The 19,308-nt window shown below is 32.8% G+C and overlaps 1 protein-coding gene across 1 annotated transcript in view; it reads left to right on the top strand.

Moving 5' to 3' along the window:
• LUZP2 (leucine zipper protein 2) overlaps nt 1–19,308 on the top strand; it is a 377,697-nt gene that overhangs the window by 202,693 nt on the left and 155,696 nt on the right. Inside the window, exon 5 of the mRNA XM_090267616.1 lies at nt 7,150–7,212. Coding sequence (XP_090123742.1) covers nt 7,150–7,212 — 63 coding nt within the window. The remainder of the gene's footprint in view (nt 1–7,149; nt 7,213–19,308) is intronic.

The following is a 19,308-nucleotide window of genomic DNA, read 5'->3' as shown; positions in this document are numbered from 1 at the left end:
CAATAACATATGCATACCTGATATTTCTATATCATCTGTGTTATAACTTTCTCTATATGTATTCCTCTAGGGGAAAGAAAGAAAACAGATGCAGTTTCAGAAATCTGTTGTTAAAAGCAAGGTTTTTGACAATAGTTTATCTTCATAACACACACACACCTACACAAACTGATGTTAAATAAACAAGAATGCAATCATCATTGGCAATGTTCTTCAAATAGTTTACATGTTGACAGCTTACACTAACGTATTCAGAAAACAAAAACTGAAACAAAATATTAAACAGGTTCACTTTGAAGTCACTCCTCAGGAAAACTCCTTGAATACGTTACATATTCAATTGTTCTGGAAATTTTATTTTGTATGAGTAGGAGCTAAAAGTATCCCTTGAGTTTCTTTTCTCTCTACCAGTCTTCCACACATACTAGAACAGTGTATTTTAGAAATGTATTTTAATTACATTCAATGCATTTGTACATGCAAACATATAAGTTAATTTGCTTCTTTATGTTTCTCTATCATGAGAAAAAAGTGTTAAGAAAGTAATAAGTATCTTTCTTATATGTGATATACTCTTATAATTTCTACTCTAATCTATGTATTTAATGGTGTTCTTGACTTCCCATATTTTTATATTCAAAATGCATAGAAAATGGCCAGGTTTGATATGATTTTATCAAAAGCTTATTGTTTATATACCCATTTAACAAATATTCATTCATCTCTTAATAAGAACTGTACATCTTTGAATAAACCATTTCATTTTTTTATCCATCATCCTTAGAAGCACTTACTAAATTCAAAATTGTTTAATTACTCTCTGGGTGACAAAATGAAGGCATTGCTAACTCCTTTCTCCCAAACCAACCCTAGAGAAACTATAGAAGTTAGAGGAAAATATGGACCAAAGAATGGACCAAAACCAGTGGAAAAAAATCACAAAATAAAATCATGAGGAGAGATGCGTCACATGAATGAGGGCATGAGTGCTGAGCAGGTCTGTCAGGTTGCTGTTGGCTGGGGCGGAGGGCAGCTGTAGGATGCATGAGAAGCCAGGCTGAAGTGCATCTGTCAATTCTTCTCTTCTACTTTTCTCTACTCTTCCCTTGGTGTATCACTGCCCTCTCCTTCACCCTGGAAGTCGGTAGCAACAACTCAGGTCTCTATGTCATTATTGTAATATTAGTGTAGCCTACAGCCCTGCTGAAGGGAGGAATTGAAGGTGTCAAAATTGTGGACTCCTTACTTACCACTTCTATCCTCAGCAGAATTTGGGGATTCTAAGGTTCTCTCCACTGGAGCTTCCTTTTTCTCACCAGCACAGTTTTTTCTTTCTTGTTTTTGCTTCTTTCTTGTCTCCTCCTCCTCCTCCTCCTCCCCCTCCTACCCCTGCTCCTCCTTTTTATTTTTAGTGGCTCTTTTCCTATATGCATTACCACCCAGAGTAGCTAATAACCCAGAGAGAAAATAAACTAAGAAGCTAAAGAGACATGAGATCTGAGCTATGAGATATAGAGCTACTAAAAAGAAAAAAAAAATGCATTAGACCATATGCATACATGGAAGCAGAATTATTGAAATAGAAAAATGAGAAATTTAAGCTAAACATCTTAAATACACCCAAGGAGATAAAGGAGGTATTAACAATATACAGAAAGAACATGAAGCCATAAAAAGGAACTAGCTAGAAATATTAGCTATCAATAATATCCAATAGCTAAAATAAAGAATACACTAGCTTGTGTAAGTTACTTGACTAAAGTGGTAGAGATAAAAAATTTACAAAAAGTAACAACAGTGAAAAAATGCAGAAAGTGCAAAAGAAACATTAAAAGATATGTCTTAATACCAGTTTTCAAACTCAGTGTAATAAAGACATGATTGTAAAGTCTAGTAAAAATTATTAAAATTAAAAAAAAACAAATTTAATTTTGGAGAAATTACAATATAGTTTGGAAAACTGCATAAGTATAAAAAGACAGAATCAAATTTTAATATATAAAATAAAAAAGAGCAAATAGTCATATTCACAATGGCAAAAGCTAAGAGCATTATAAATAAGCAAATTTCACTTATAAATTATAAAATTTGTATGTAAATTCTTAGATAAGTAAATATGACAAAGTTTCTGCAAGAAGAAATTCATTACTTGAAAAGCTTAATATGAGTGGAATTTTATTGGGCTAAATACACTCCTTTCCCCAAAATTCCAGGACCAGAAGGTTTTAATGTTGACATCTACCTAATTTTAAGATCAGTTAACTCATAGGCAAATTCCAGTTAAGTCTTTTTTCTGGAAAATTAAAAAGCTAAAATTACAGTCTTATTTTGTGAGCATGTGCATTTCTATTTCCAGATCAATTAATGACAATATGCATAAATAAATTAACAGCGATTTTTCATTAGTGAATGTGGGTTCAAAAATCTTATATAAACATATTCAAGAGCATATTAACAAAATATATCATCATAATCAATAAATACAAATATCTGAAGCCACAATAAATATTGCTTATCTGTGAGAGAATCTGTTCTACATTTTGAATTGAATTACTATTTTCTAAGTCACAATCCAGAAAGAGGTGACAGAAATCTTAAAAAATATAAAAATATATATATTTATTAAAACTATTTTATATAGCTATATAAGTACATTACATAATATAACACATATTTATGTTCATGTATAAGTATTTATATTTATGTAAATATTTATTGTGGATATAAATTTATTCATTATAAAATTATATAAATATATTTACAACGTATTTTAATGCTTACTTGGTAGAATCTAGAAGACATATTTCATATTACTGAGAGTTGTGACACTTCCAAATTTTTATAGACAAGGTTTATGATTTTTCTCCCTATCTGATGATATTAGGTTAACTAAGTAATTACATTAATACATATTTTTGCTGTTGTAAATAATTCAATAATTATTTTTTTCTGCCAAGAAACCTATAGTTGGTGTAATTGAACATTGGATTAAAAAGAGAGAATAATAATAATAATAATAGCCTATTGTCTAAGTAAAAATATTTGGATTTCATTCTGTAAATATTGTGGTGCAATTCTAGATTTAGAGCACATAAGCTATGTGTTGTCCTTGATTACATATCTAATTATTATGACATTTCCCACTAAAGTAACAAATTTTATATTTTATGCCAAAGATGTTGCCAATATCCACATCATTCGATACACTCATACTAAAACACCTAAAACTTTACAGTGATATTATGTTTAATCACAAAATAGAAAATAAGATAATATTTAAAAAAATTAAGTTGAAAAGAAGTAAAGTTGTCTTGACCTAACTCTGTTGAAAACATTTTTTACGAACACATGAACATTTGTTTTTATACCAAGCAAATAATAAAGTGACAAATCTTTCAAATCTGTGTTCCATGTGAAACACATAATAATAGCAAGGAAGAATGAGCTCTCAGGTATAACCAGAGCAACTGAAAATATTAGTGCTCTTTGGAGATATTTCACTACTCTTGTTAATTTTTATGGCTTAACTTGTCCTACATGAGACATAATTAGTCTAAAGGCAAGAATTAGCTTCAAACTTTGCATCTCATTAAAAATGAAGTGTTGCTATGTTATTTCATTCTTTATTCAAATAAATAAATGGTAATTTTTGTCTCTGAGAATGAACTTATAACTAGCTGCTAGGAATGCTTATTTTTCCAAGGATGTTAAAATCTGCTGCAATTCCTTATGAATGTTTTCAAAATGCTAATACTTTTTAAATATTCTGAATATATTTTAGCTCTTGAATATTTGAGTATTGCATTCTCAAGTTTTTCCTGCCTCATTTTAACATTTAAAGAATTAAACTTTTCACATTGCAATAAATTTTTCATTGTAAGTTTAATTAAGTTAAATTGTTAGTTATGGATAACATACTGAATAGAATCAAAGTGTGAGGATTTGGGGAAAATAATGGTATCAGTAGAAAAGCAAATTTTTAATATAAGCATAATGGCTTTAAATAGTTTATGACTTAAACTGAACAAGTCTGTAACATATCAAAATTTTTCAGTGTTTATGAAGTGCTTGAGCAGATGTAGTGTAAGCCCTGAGAATTGTGTTTTTTATTTTGTTTAATGTTTTTTTTTGCATTGCCAGTGTTACCTTCATATTTAGCTAATTATTAATAAGAAAAAAGGATCAGAGGGAACTAGCCATCGATCTTAATAAATAGGGAGCATGTGCCTACTTGCTTAGTCAGGAAGCTATAGCTTTGCTTCCCAGGGGATTACAGCATACATACTCTGCCAATGGGATTAACATCCTCTCTTTTCCCCACATCTGACACTGGGTTGTTGGGTTGTTGGATTGTTGGGGAGGAGCTTGGACAAAGGCCTCTCAGTTTAACCTGGGGATAGGCCTATCAAAAGCCCACAGATATGTAGGAAGTTCATTGGCAAAACTGAAAAAGCTTCTATTCTTTTTCAAGCCCAAGCTAATATAATGCCATGGAAACAAAGTTCTCTCTCTTTCTCAATCAATGACCCAAACTAACTTTTTCTCACTCGTTCTTCTCTCCTTGCTCCCCCTCTCTCCCCATCACTCTCACTTATGGCTCCAGGTGTGCCATGTGATTTACAGGACTTATACGTAACAAACCTTTTTATTCAAAGTTTCCAGATGGTTATTGCCGAGAGTATCTTACAAATCATAAAATGACCAACAAGGGCCAGTCCAGTCACTATCAATAATCTAGGACCTGCACAAAATGATAGGAATGAGGGTTTAAGCTGTTTATTGGGGCACATACTCTATTTCTCTGCATACATATCTAATTTCGAATGACAAGTCCTTTCAGTGATACCTTTGTTTCATCACCAAATAAAACTTCATGTTCCTAAAGGGACAATGATTGTGATTTCTGTTTCGAGGTAGCTGTCAGTATCTTCACTTTTCTTGAATTTTATTATGCCAAACAATGGACATGTAGTTCTCAGGTTTCTGCTTCTGTTTTATATGTAGTGTAACCATCAAAACTTATTTGGTTTAGATTTCCATTACCATTTGAGGAAATGGTATTGTTACAGGAGGTAATTAGCTAATTATTAGTAAGAAAAAGAAGCGAAGGGGATTGGACATTGACTTTAATAAACTGGGAAGCATGAGCCTGTTTGCTTCACCAGGAGCTACAGAATCACACCCCAGGGGATCATAGCATTGCTCCTCCAATGGGATTAACACTTATCATTTCCCCACTCTGGTATCAGATTATGGGAGTGTGCAAAGTGGAGCAGGAGAGACAAATACATGCACAATAGAAGTCAAAATGGTGCAGGAAGAGGTGCTTGACCATAGAGGGCTGTCAGTCTCGACTGGAGGAACAATGGATTGGCTAGGGGGTGGAACCATCGAAAAGCCCGTGAAAATCACTGGTTATTTTGAAAATGCACCTGATTCATACCAAAGCCAAATTAATATAATCCCAGGGCACAAAGGAAGCTCTCTCTCTATTGTGACTCAACAGGTGCCCCATTTTTTCGTGAGTTTTTTTGCCCAGGACCACGTGACCATATGGGCTCCAAAAGACGAAGCTTTAATATGAAGCAGAAACTCTGTACACAAGCTTTTGTTTCGACCTTGATGAGGGTTTGACTGGACTTTTTTCATGTTGGGACAGAGATGGGTTTCTGGAAATGCAGTGGGAGCTTCTATTTCCATTCAAATGACCACTCCTTCCACACCACAATCTCTCATGCATGGGTCCTTGGAATGCTTTCCTCGGTATCCCATGGAAGAACTTGATTGCTTCCAACTACAATACTGAACACCTGTACAGCCAGAAAGGGAGTATTAATATGTGTTGTCAGGTTTTAGGCAATACACAATAAGTAAAATACAGGAAAACATGCAGAAGATGAATGCACATAAACTTCAGGGCAGTCATTACCGTTGGGGAGATGGAAGGAAGAAAAATTAGTTAAGACTTTAATAGTATGTATGTTTTCTGTACAAGGTTTGAATGAAATTGGACAAAACATTTATGTTTATCGTTAGGATTAGGCCCAGAAATATTTTATTGAAGTTATATTACTTCTTATTCCTTTATGTTTGAAATGTTTCAAAAATAATTTCTAAAAATATGTATATATGTGAAAATTAGCTTTACTCTTTATTTGATTTCCACTGATTCAACTTATCTCTAGAGATAATTTACATTTCCAATCTTTTGTGAAATTCTAGGGATTTTTTTAAGGCTATGTTGTTAGATGCATACCCAGTTGTACAAACTGAGATGTGCTATAAGTGTGAAACATGCAGTGAATTTTGAAGGCATGTTGCAAGAAAATGCATCAATAATCTAATACATGTCAAAATGATAGTATTTTGAATATATTGCATTAATAAAATATATTAGTAAAATTAATTTATTTATTCTGTATCCCTTTACTTTTTGAAATGTGACTACCCAAACTAGAAAATTAGAGAAAATAAATGGTTCATCCACTGTCATACAGTTAACTTTTATTATAATAAGTGCTCAGTGACAATAAAGTTTAAAATCTTAGCTACTATGTTTTACTGATTTTTTTCCAAAATACTCAAGTAGATAATGTTCTATGCATATGCAAACACAGTTTGTATTACTGGCTAAGTTTACAAATCAAAACAATATCACATTTAACAGGAAATATGATTTCTTTGGTACTTTATTTATAACATTTCATACTTTTAAACTTATGAATATCATTATGTAACTACTTTGAAACTTTTGGCCACAAGTCCAAATGACCGGAAGTGTGTTTTAGGAATAGATTCCTAAGCCTAACCCTAGATCTTAATTTTATATTTTTATTTTTTAGAGCCACATTGTTTTAATATTTGAAGTTTAAACAGACAAGAGAACCATATTAATAATGTGTATGGATTCTTAATTTTTTAAAATTAATATCTTATTTTATGAGAAAAGCCTATTTTATATACTCAGTACATGTATGTATGAATTGCACAATGAAAGTTTGGTTAATAAAGATTTTAATCCTTTTTTCTTTTCAATATTTGTTGGTAAAAATATTATTACATTACACCTCCAAAATTATGAAAATAACTTTATAAAAGCCACAAAAATAAATGAGAAATGTGTATACATAACTTTCTATTCATTTTCAGATTAATTTTTTAAAGACTGAAGTAGAAAGGAAGAGCAAAATGATACGAGATCTTCAGAATGAGGTAAGACATATTTCACACAAATTTTATATAAATCAGAGACTCTACACAAATGTATTGATTTGCTAAAAGTTTTGGAGTAATGATCACATGCAAATTTGGTTTTTAGTTATGTACTAATGTAAATGATAATTCCTACTTTTACATTTATTTGGTCATTTTATCAGTTAATATATCTCTAATTCACTTTCTCTTCTAATTATATTTTTCTTAAGAAATATTAAAATATATTTTCATCTCATAAATTTGTCTGCTAATTAACATCACAGACACTGAAGAAGAAAGCTAGCTAGAAATTGACTTCATGCTAGGAAGAATCAATGTAGAATGAAAAATTTATGTTAGAATTCTAGAATAATGCTAGTTTGAACAAAATAAGCTGTAACCACTTTCATTATAGCCTTAAAAATGTATGGACTTTATAGAATATTACACAATTTTCTTTCTTTTGATTCTCGTTTTATCCCTTTGTACACATATTGACTCTTTGTTTTTAAAAATGTGTTCATTACGTTTTTATTTCCACCTCTTCATTTACTTTTTTCTGGAATGCAATTAGTTATTTAGGACTATCTAACCATAAATAATTACTGACACATCTCCTGTGATCAATCCCACTAATTATGGTATATTGTTACTCCAAATCAATCATTTTAGTTTTTACGAGTTTCTCTTTCTTTTCTTCATTCTCTTCTTCCTTGTTTTCTTCTATTTTTTGAGTCATTTAAATACATTATTCCTAAATGATTTCCATCTAATGTCAAGGTTAAAAAGTAGACTTTACAAATGCCTTGATGTCAACATTTAGCACCAACACTCTGTGTCATTAAAATGGTTTCTCAGATGCGCGAAGACTGTAACGGAAAAGGGAAAGCAAAAAAACTATAAATGGTTTTCTGATTATCTCATTGCATTTTCATGTCTTTCTAATGATTTTTCTTCTGAGTCTTCTCAAGAGAGAGTGATGGGGTGGGCTTGGTAATGTTTTCCCTAAAACCTAAATCTTTGTGGATTCCTGTTTGTAGTGGAGAATGTCAGCAGATCAGGGTTACCAGAATATCAGGTGTACTAGATAATTTCTTCTTCTCTGAGGTTCAGTGGAAGCTGTGAGAGGTCTAGGTTACTCAAGTCCAAAAAAATTCCACAAATCATTTAAGACAAAGGAAAAATTTAAAACAATGTCAAATACATTATTAAAATAGGAAAGAAAATAAATTTGCACATACACACATGTACTTAGATAAAACATGTACCCAGTTGTATGGTAATGAGAAGATTTGGAATTAATCTAAATCTCTATATGTCTCATCAGTTAACTTTTAACCTTAGATAATTTTTAAAAATCTCACATTTAACTGAGAGGGAAGCACTTTCGAAATCAAACTATAACATTCATAACCAATGCATATGAAGAGAGACAACTATTTTATTCCTGTGTATTATTTTATAGTATAATATGAGTTTTTAAGTATGTAGGCTAGAATAATTCTAAGAGAGATATAATTCTGTGGAAGTTATATCTGCCAAATGTAAGTTTTGTAATTAAATGTTTTACTGCTCACTTTCATAATACTGAAAATTGGCAAGATGGAAATTAATAACCAGAAAGTCTTCGTTTTCTTTAAAAAAAGAAAGACTTAGTGGTGAGCATATATCATCAACTGAATGGTGAACATATGTTATCAGCTTTTAATTGGACTCCTTTGTATTAATTCCTTGAATTTTTAGGTTTATTATTTTGACAAATGATTAATATGTAGAGTTTGAACAAAGTAAATGTAGAGTAAAACTATTTAGACACTGCCTAGAAGATTTTAGTCCAGGAGTAAGTAAAGAAAATCAAATAGGTCAATTGATTAAATAAAAAACAGAAAGTGAGGGTGACAATACAAGTATCAAGAATACTTCTGAGTGAGGTTATTGGGAAAGTCCCTGTCGGAAAAGGACTTTTGAAAAATGACTTTAAACAGTAAGCATTTTTTCCATATGTGAAGGCAACTATTAAGAAGCATTTTTACATTAGCACCTAGGAATTTAGTTTTTAACTTCAACATGTCCCTTGGAGGAAGAAAAATATTCACACTTTTTTTTTTTTCCAAGCAAATGCTATATAGGACAGAAAGCATTTTGATTTTTCCATCCAGGCTGGCATACCTGAACAGGCTACGTAGGAGTTTGTGACACAAAGATTGTAGGGCAGAACCTTTCAGAACCTAAAATCTTAACTAGGGAAGAACCCTGGAGAATAGAGAGAGCAAAGTGAGAATGAAAGAGGAAGAGAAATCATTTTTTACACAGAAAATAGAGAGTGGGACTGGAGAGAGTGTGCACTGTGAGTTAGGGAGAGCATTTCAAGCTCCTTTACTTCATTTATCTCTATCTCTGTCTACACATGAGCACCACTTTTCATCTGTGTCTACAGTATTAGTAATTAGTAAATAGTAAAATGATGTCAGTTTTTTAAAATTTTGTTCATTTCTATGTGATTTTTCCCAGCATGTTAAGATTGGAAGCAACCAGGAGAAAGTCTTGTCATATTTTATAGAAATTAATATCAATACAACAACACAATAAAATATACAGAATGATATATTGTGCTTTAGTGCTTGTAGTGGCTACTTAGTGACTTCAAACATTTTTTTAAGTGGTTTTCACTGCATGAAGGTATCTGGCTAAGCTGTGAGTATAGACGTCTGTTAAGATTTTTTCTGCCTTAAAAACACAGTGAAAAATATGCATCCTATCTTAATGTTGGTAATAATGTATTTAATAAAAATCAATTCCCTTTAGGATTTACATGTCAAAAGAAAAAAAGATAAGTCTTAAGTGTAATTCTGCAAAGGATTGACTATGATTCTAAGAAAAAAATGTCAGAAAATATTAAATTGTGGTCGTACATTTAATTGTATTGTTATTATTTTGTTAATGTTATGATTACAAAGTTACATTGTAAGTTGTCTTTTCCAGTCACATTTTTCCATACACTGCATTTTTAGTGCACAAATTTGTAGAATGTGAGGTTTCTCAAAATGCAAAAATTGATTTATTGTAGATATAACATCAGCTCCTCAGTAACTTTTTAATATATCTCTAGTTCTGATGTTTCTTATGCAATTCATCTTTGTGCATTCGGTTGCTTATTTTACATTTTGTATTTTGGATATTACAAGGTTAGAGTATACATAAAATTTTGCAGCAGAAAATTTTTAAAAAATCAGCTGTCCTCTCTGACTTCTGTATGTACGAGGTCTATCCAGAAAAAGTCCTGCATCATAAATATAACAAACAGTTTGCACCACATCGATATAACCTGGCAGCTAATGAGAGTATTGGAATGCACATACATGAACAGTGATGACTTCAGTGTACTAGTTGGTAAGGGCAGTAGATGCTGTTGAGTGAGTATGTTTACTCTGTGGCCATTACATTCAAAATGACTGAGTGAGTAGAGCAATGGACCTGCATTAAATTTTACATTAAGTTTGAACACTCCTCTGCGGCAACTACTTGGATGATTCACAAGGTCGGTGATCCACAGCTTCATCATAACAATGTTTCTACTCATGCATCATGTTTTGTGCTGAGTTTTTTGGTGAAACATTTAATCACCCAGGTGACTTAGACCCCCTACAGCTAAGATTTGGCACCCTGCAACTTATGTCTTTTCCCAAAGCAAAAATCACCTTTAAAAAGGATGAGATTTCAGACCATCACTGAGATTCAGGAAACTATGATGGAGCAACTGATGGCAATTGGGAGAACTGTGTGAGGTACCAAGGTGCCTTCTTTGAAGGGGACTGACACATCATTGTCCTATGTACAATATTTCTTGTATCTTTTTCAATAAATGTCTCTATTTTTCATATTACATGACTGGATACCTTCTAGATGGGCCTTGTATACTAATTATATTATTATGTGGTATAGTCAGTCCCAGAGACTACAAAGCTCAGAATCCTCTTTGCTTTTGAGCTTTCAAAACACCTTATTTTTATTGTTATTTTCAATTTTCTTTAATTTTATTTATTTCCCCCCCAGAATAATATAAGTTTGTTTATACTGGTTCTCAATATTAAAAAAATAAGTCATGAGTATGATAATAAACATATCGTCGTTGGCAGCCGTCCGTCTCGAGAGACGATGGTGTAGCTTCTTAAGAGTCTATCTGCACCGCCGAGAATGGCTGTGCAGTCCGACTCGGGAGTGACACGGTATCTGTCTCCTCCCGTGTTGAGTCGACATCTTGCGATGACGCTGGAGTGTCCTCTCCAGTGAAGCTGAAGCTACAGAGCCTGGGCAGGGTGATATGGAGGGTCTGCTGTTGCCCATGCAGCAGACCCCCCCTCTCTTCGCAGCTGAAGGATCCAAGGGAAAGACGGAGTCAATACAGCTTGGCTTCAGGTGCGCCGCAGGAGTTGCCGGTGTTGACTACAACGTCAAACCGCCTTAGGGACTCCGGCTCCGGATTTTCTGTCGGGGTTTACTCCCTTAGCCTTTCCCCTGAAGAGGTATGCTGCAAGGCAGTGGAGGTTTTTTGGAATCAGAGTTTTCCTTCTCTGATGTGCCCTGACTGGAAGATCGAACCAGCGACACTTAGCTCGCAGGCCGACGCTCAATCCACTGAGCCATACCAGCCAGGGACTAATGAACATATAGGTAATGAAATATTAAATGAGTTAGACATTGGGACAAGATATGTGATTAGCTGAAACTCCTCAATGTGATGCATGATAATGTTTAGGACTTTATAAAGGAATACATAACATAGTTAACTATACTTGATTTAGATTAGTATTAAAATACTTTATATTAAATCAATGAGCAGATAGAGATCAAAGGGAAGGAAGAAAAGAAGGAAGAAAAGAAGGAAGGGAGGAAGGAAGGAAGGAAGGAAGGAAGGAAGGAAGGAAGGAAGGAAAGAGAAAAAGAAAACGCTGGGGGCAGTTGTCTTCTCCTCTCCATTCTCTTTTATGGTGTTTTGCTTTAGTATAGATTCTTATAATTGATTCCTTTCCTGAGACTCATTCAAGATAGTTCACATTAAGGATACAATAAAGACTTGTACTTTAATGATGATGATGATGATGATGATGATGATGATGATGATGATGACAGGAACCAGTGAGCCCCGCACTGCTCAGTGGTGGAAATCAGAAATTTGTTAATGCTCCTCTCTCTCAGGGAAAGGTTTTCTCTCTCACTCTTCATGGCTCGATTTCTCTTTCTTTCTTATCTCTCAATTCTTTTGCTCATCTATTTTTCACATGGCTCGTATAGTTTTTTTATGTTTGTTTTATTGCTGTTGTTGTAAGTGCCTGGGAGAAAAATCTTGCCATAAGTCAAGTCACTGACCCATCTGTGGATTTCCAAATAGTTCTAATAGTCATTGGCACATATCCAGGCATTTGAGGAATAGAACATGGGTTTTAGGGGCAGTGTATAAGTTACTGCTCTCAGTTATTACCAAAAAAAAAAAAAAAAAAAAAAAACTCTCTGATAAGAGGTAAAGGATTTATTAAACCATATAGGAATTTCAGAAAATTATTAGGAGAGCTGAGCTTTAGGAACAACTCCATAAAAAATACCCAGAGCTGGCTGTCTTAAGGCAAGGCTACTACCTCTGCCAAGATCAGGAAGCTGTGAGCCAGCTTGATAACCCTATCTGCTATCCCACAGCCCTATTCCTTGTGCAGAAGACAATGGATAACATCTAGATCAATAGTTTCTGTTTCTATATACTGCAAGGATTATGTCTGATTAGCAAGCCAAGCCATGTCTATTCAAGTGTTACAATGAAACTCCAGGAATATGGGGGATATATCTGTCTTATTTCTAATTTGTTTGCTTTAATTTTTCTATGGACATGTAGGATTAGTACTGAAAAACTTTAATGCTGTAAAAACAGTTCCCAGAAGTTTGTAGCTTGTGTATTAACATTTAAAAAATATTTAGTATCCATGGTAACTAGATTTAGTATATGACAGGTCATCATTAAAGGATTTTGAGTAGTTAAGAAATATGCTGTAAGTACCATTGGACAGAGCATTAAATTGGGCATATATGTATGTTACAATATCTTATATGTATACACGGCATCTTGCCTATATTTATTATGTAATTTTAACTCTGCACTCATCTGAATTATTTTCTCAATTGATACTGAATCTTTGCAGTTACAGTCTTACCTTCTCCAGAATATTATTAGTCACATTTATTTTCAAACAATAATGGGGCCAGGACTCTGTGTACAGTGAGAATAAATTAATGCTACACTTAAGCCTGTTCTTAGCACCAATGGATTAAATGAATTGACCAGGGAACTACCTCCAACTTTGGACCCTAAAGCTGATTTACCTAATTTGTGATTTGCTCTTCAATAGGGATGCTAAGAGACCCTGCAAGATATAAAGATTTATATCAGATAATCTCTGATCATTCTGAAATTATACAATAGCAGAAAAAGTATAGGGGCAACATATTTTTTTTTTTAATGAGAGGATCTAGATTCTCAGAGGGAGTTATGACTAAAACAATAAAAAATAATAAATGTCAGTAACATCCAATCTTGAGAAAGCTCTACTAAATTTTAAGAGGAAAACCCATTTTGGGTCAACTCATGTGGCTGTAAATCTCTTCAAAATAGATTATTCCATCTTGCCTCAAGTGAGGATGCTGGGATATTGCGTAATGTAACTGGGTGCTCAGGGTCATTCTGCATGTGGATTCTCACGTCTGCTATGGATGGACAGGCCTAAGAGTTTGAGTCAAATACATATGGAGCCCAGGACATGCCTAAATTATTTACAGCTAATTTATTTACAACCTTTTTACTTTATTTCTCCTAAATTGCCTTATTAAGGGATTATTTCTGAGAAGTTTTGGTCTATCTGGTATTCTGGTTGATTGTGTATCCAGTATTTAAAGTTTACTATAACCCATCTATGTTAGGTGCTAGGGTTACTGTAATAGTATCATAGAGTTGGTGGCTTAAAACAACAGACATGTACCCTCTGTTTTGAAAGCTAGAATTTTATATCATTGTTGCCAGGGCCTAGAGTATTCCCTCTGAATACTCTATGGAATAATCCTTTTTTTTCTTTTGCATCTTCCTTCTTTCTGGTCTTGTCTAGCAATGCTCGACATTCTTGGGCTTGTCAAGAATCTCTGCTTCCATCTTCCTATGGCCTTCTCTGTGAGTTTCCATCTTTGTGTGTTCTCCCCTTGTCTTATACAGATACCCTAATCCAATGTAACTTGATTATAACTTAAATATATATGGAAAGATCCTATTTTCAAATAAAATCACATTCTGAGGGTCCAGAATGTGATACTAAATTTTAAAGTGATACTAATAAAACGATCTTGTTATCTATGGCATTTTGTATATTACAAGTACACAGCTTAAGAATGTTTTTAAATAGGCAAGGAGGAAATGTTTCATTAGGTAGAACTCCATCTATAGAAGTACTCTAATATTACTTATTTAGTTGCACATGTAAGATTTATTTGTCAATATATTTATTTTTAGAATAAACATATTACTTAATTCCCAGTTTTGTTTCAACATTGTGCTACATTGCTGAGGAACATAAATATTATTAAATTTCAATTTTACAAAGTAATCTCTGACCATAAAGAATGTAAGTAATATAATTTAATATTACATAATAGATAATATCTTTCCATATAATGTATAATGATATAATAATAATAACAAAAGTACAAAAAATAACTTCAATAAAAACAAATTGAAATTAGCATTTTACAATAAAATATTGTAAGGGGAGGCAGATAAGGGTAATACATGGTGGTCACCGAATGCTTCATTGAAATTGTGGCTTTTTAAAGAAGTGAAAATAATAGACTTTATAGCCCTTAATTCATGATCAAGACAGCAAATATAAAAAAGGTTGATATTTATAAAGTTCCCATGTATGTGAAAAAATTGTTTGTTGTTGATTGTTGTGAAGAAAGCTATTAATTTTGATTGTAGCTAAAACCAAGTTCAGTCCAGCTTATTTGCAAATCAGTGTTATAAATATGTGTCAAAAGAATGTGTTTGGGTTGCCAATCTGATTGATATGACCAGATCACAAAACACAGACAATTAAATTTAAAACTTCCACTCTCAAATGCAACTACACACCAGTGAACTTTCTACTTCACAAAGACATATAATTTTTACTGAGTTTCAGAAATAAGCCAGGACTGCTGTTTTATTGGAGATTAGGTTCTTTCTTAATTTTTGTTTTATTTACTGTTGCAGTCAATTAGTTCTGCCAGGTTATAATTTCCTGCTTCAGAATGTTGGATAGATGCCAAAATTATAAACAATTTTACTAATGAGTCTCTGTTAAAATTGTGTGACTTATGTCCCTGCCTGCAACTGTGCCACTATTTCTGTTCTCTGATAGAAGAATATATGTTCTCTGCCATTCTTTAAATAAAAGGAAATTTTTCATTTTTTATTTCATGGTTTTTGTAAAAATCATTTCTTATGTTTTAATTTCAGAATATTGTTAATTTTTTTAAATGAGAAAACACTGCATGTAAGACATTTAGCATATACTTATTTATTTATTTCATCCTCACCCAAGAACATGCTTATTGATTTTAGAGATAGGGAAATGGAGGGAGAGAAAGAGGGAGAGAAACATTAATTGACTGCCTCTTGTACACACCCCGACATGGGCCCGAACCTGAAACCTATGTATATGCCAAGACCAAGTATCAAACCTGTGACCTTTTGATTATGGGGCAACACTCCAAACAACTGAGCCACACCAGCCAGGGCCATTTATCACATATTTAGACATTTAGCTCTTAACAAATGGAAACTATCATCATCATCATCATCATCATTATCATCATCATCATCTTTATTGTCATGGGCTTCTGAGGTAAAATTAGGACATCAATAAACAATGCTATGTATACATTTGCTTAGGGAATGATTTTATGCAATCAAAGAAGTACATAAAAACTACACATTTTACTTAAATAAAAATACCAAGGTAAAACAGGACTCTTACCTCTTTAAGTTCTAATCAGTATCATTCCATCTCTCATAGTGTTTCCCTCTATCTGGCAAACAAGACAACCAAGCACCGTCTGATTCACATCCTACCAGCTAAGGAAAAAAAAGCCAAGGCAGACAGTCATTTGATATTACACCAGCAAAAAAAAAAAAAAAAAAAAAAGGAAAAGAAAAGAAAAGAAAATCTCAGGAAAAATCCTAAGTTGTTCTCATGTTTGAACCAATCAGCATGACCAGGAGAATGGGGCACTTTGTTAGATAGGGTCAACCCTACTCAAAACACAGATGGATTTACCACAGGAAAGGAGGTTAGGTTTCATTGCAAGGGTCACTAGATATGGGACTGATAAAATAAAATGTATCCAGAAAACCATCAAACACATAATTTTTCTTGCTATTTTCACCAATTCTCTTCCTATTCTTCAGATCAGAACACGTAAGAAATGCTTGAATCACTTCAGGCCCCAAGTCACGCACAATGCATTTGCATCTCCATATCTTTGTGAGTAAGGCTCCCTTGTATATAATCCAAACCCATTCCAAACATATTAAGGATCTTTACTGTTCTCATTGTGTATTTATTTACTATATTCAAATTCTCAATAAAAATGGCACAAAGGAAGCTTTAACGATATAACATTAGACAAATGATCCATCTCTGTACCTGGGAGGAAATTAGAGAACTGCTTTGTTTTTAATCATCATTCATTACTCTGTTGTATTTGTTTCTCAGCCCCTCCTTCACTTCATTACCCCCTCCTTCATTATCCAACATCACTACAGGAACCTATGTGCTTAGCCATCCTCCTTCATGTGCCACTTCGAAATGGCTTCCACCTCTTCCATGAAATCTTCATATACCTCAAGTAGTCTTTACTTAAGAACATAAACAATAAGGAAGTGTAAAGAAGCTATAACTGGATAAAAGTGTAAGAAAAGGAAAGTCACGGGGCAGGGGCGATTTCAGCAGGTTTGAGAGGATGGGATGAGGGCTCCTTTCATCATGGACAGGAGAAACAATAGATCCAAATACTATGTGAATCACTAATAAAAATAAATATGTAACCTCCCATTTAATCCATAATGAAAATCCAGAAGGCACACGTTTGTGGGTTTTGTATTGGTTTTATTTTTAGAATTACTAAATAGGGTAGCTCTTGTCTATGAAAACATTTAAAAACCAAAGGAGTTAATTTGTTTTTATTAACTCATTGGTATCAGGTTTTTAATCCTTTAATAGATTGAATGCATAAATATTAATTTTATAGTGTTTATTCCTTGGGAAAAATTGGCATGGTAAATGACTATTTTCTGAGTTCATTTTCATGTAGTTTCACTCCAGAAAGTCATAGTGTACCCAAAGTAAATAATTGTTTCAATGGCAAGACAGAAAACTCTTTTGTACTATAACAAACTACAAATATATAAGGCCTCAATTTAAAATAATTTATAGTCTTATTCTAAAATCCATGATTAACAGAAAAATGTAACACCCCATCCAGCTTGTTTTCTATATAACAGTTAAGACTTCTTGAAATTATATTACATACATTATCAATTTTCCATTTTCACTCTTAGCCACCAGGTTTTTTTTTTAATTGTGGTAAAAAACAAACAAACAAACAAAAAAAACACATGACATGTGGTGAGAATGAAAAATAAATGCACTTTGGAATACAGTTTGGCAGATATTTACAAAATTAATCCTTCTCTTATCATCTTGTTCAGCAATCATGCTAGTTGGTATTTATTCAAAGGAGTTGAAAACTTATGTTCACATAAAAACCAGCACACAGATGTTTATAATTTCCAAATGCATGCAGCAACATTTTTTTAGTAGGTTAATGGATAAATAAACTGATAATTCCGACTATTGTATATTATTATGTACAAAAAAAAAAATGAGCTATCAAACCATGAAAACCCATAGAGGAAACCTAAATGCATATTACTAAGTAAAAGGAGCCGCTTTGAAAAGACTACACACTGCCTGGTTTCAACTATACGACATTCTGGAAAAGGTAAAACTATGGAGACAGTGAAAAAATTTAGATAGTAAAAAAAAGTTGTCTGGGTTTAGGAGGAAGAGAGAGATGGGTAGGTATCATAGAAAAATTTTAAGTAATGAAACTACTCTGTGTGATACTATACTGATGGATACATGCCATTACACATTGGTCCCACTCATAATGTACAATACCAAAATGACCCCTAATGTAAACTGTGGACTTTGGATAATAATGATGTGTTAATGTAGATTCATAAGTTGAAACAAATATACCTCTCTGGTGGGGGACTTTGATAAGAGGCTATATATAAGTGAGGGCAGAGTGAAGTTTTCAAAAGCACCTAAGATTTACTCACTTTGTCATCCTGAATAAGTCACAGTATTTATTAATATCATTGGTAAATAAAGGGTGTGGATGCAGTGATTCTCATGATTCATTCAATTTCAGCTTTACATTCGAAGTTTATAAATTCTCAGTCTAAAGAAACAACAGTACCTAAGCCGTGAGTTAATAATTCCTGAGCATTACACTCAGAATAAATTTTAAGTGGATAACCATTAGTATTTCAAACAGATCCATAAATGACTGTAAATTGTGTTTGGATTTGCTGAAAGTTATTCTGAATATTCTAGAAGTGTTTAAAAATACTAGATATTCAAGTTGGCTGTTCTCTAGTACATGTCATAAATAAGCATATCATGCATAGTTATCAGTTTATCATTCAAGATTATTTTTAAAAGGTTTCACCATTCAACCTTTATTTATGGTGGTAAATGTTAATTTTAAATAAAGTTGATTTGAGAATGTTATTTTTGTGTTTAGTTCTAGTGAATGTACAAATTCATAGAATGTTAGATATATTTATAACAATTATCAGGCAATTATAAATAATTTTACCTCTTGAATATATAGAAAATATACCGGTAATTAGAAAGACAAAAATAAGTGTCATGGGTAGTAACGGAGTTGGCAGAGTTAAAATATAGGGGCTATGGGTGTATATATATCATCTTCAGATTACATCTTTGATGCTTCCTATTTGTGATACTTAAA

Source organism: Furipterus horrens, unplaced genomic scaffold (assembly GCF_987537825.1).
Source record: "Furipterus horrens unplaced genomic scaffold, mFurHor1.1.pri manual_scaffold_2, whole genome shotgun sequence".
NCBI classification, from domain to species: Eukaryota; Metazoa; Chordata; class Mammalia; order Chiroptera; family Furipteridae; genus Furipterus; species Furipterus horrens.
The sequence above is the reverse complement of the archived record's forward strand: the minus strand, read 5'-3'. Positions and strand labels throughout refer to the sequence as shown.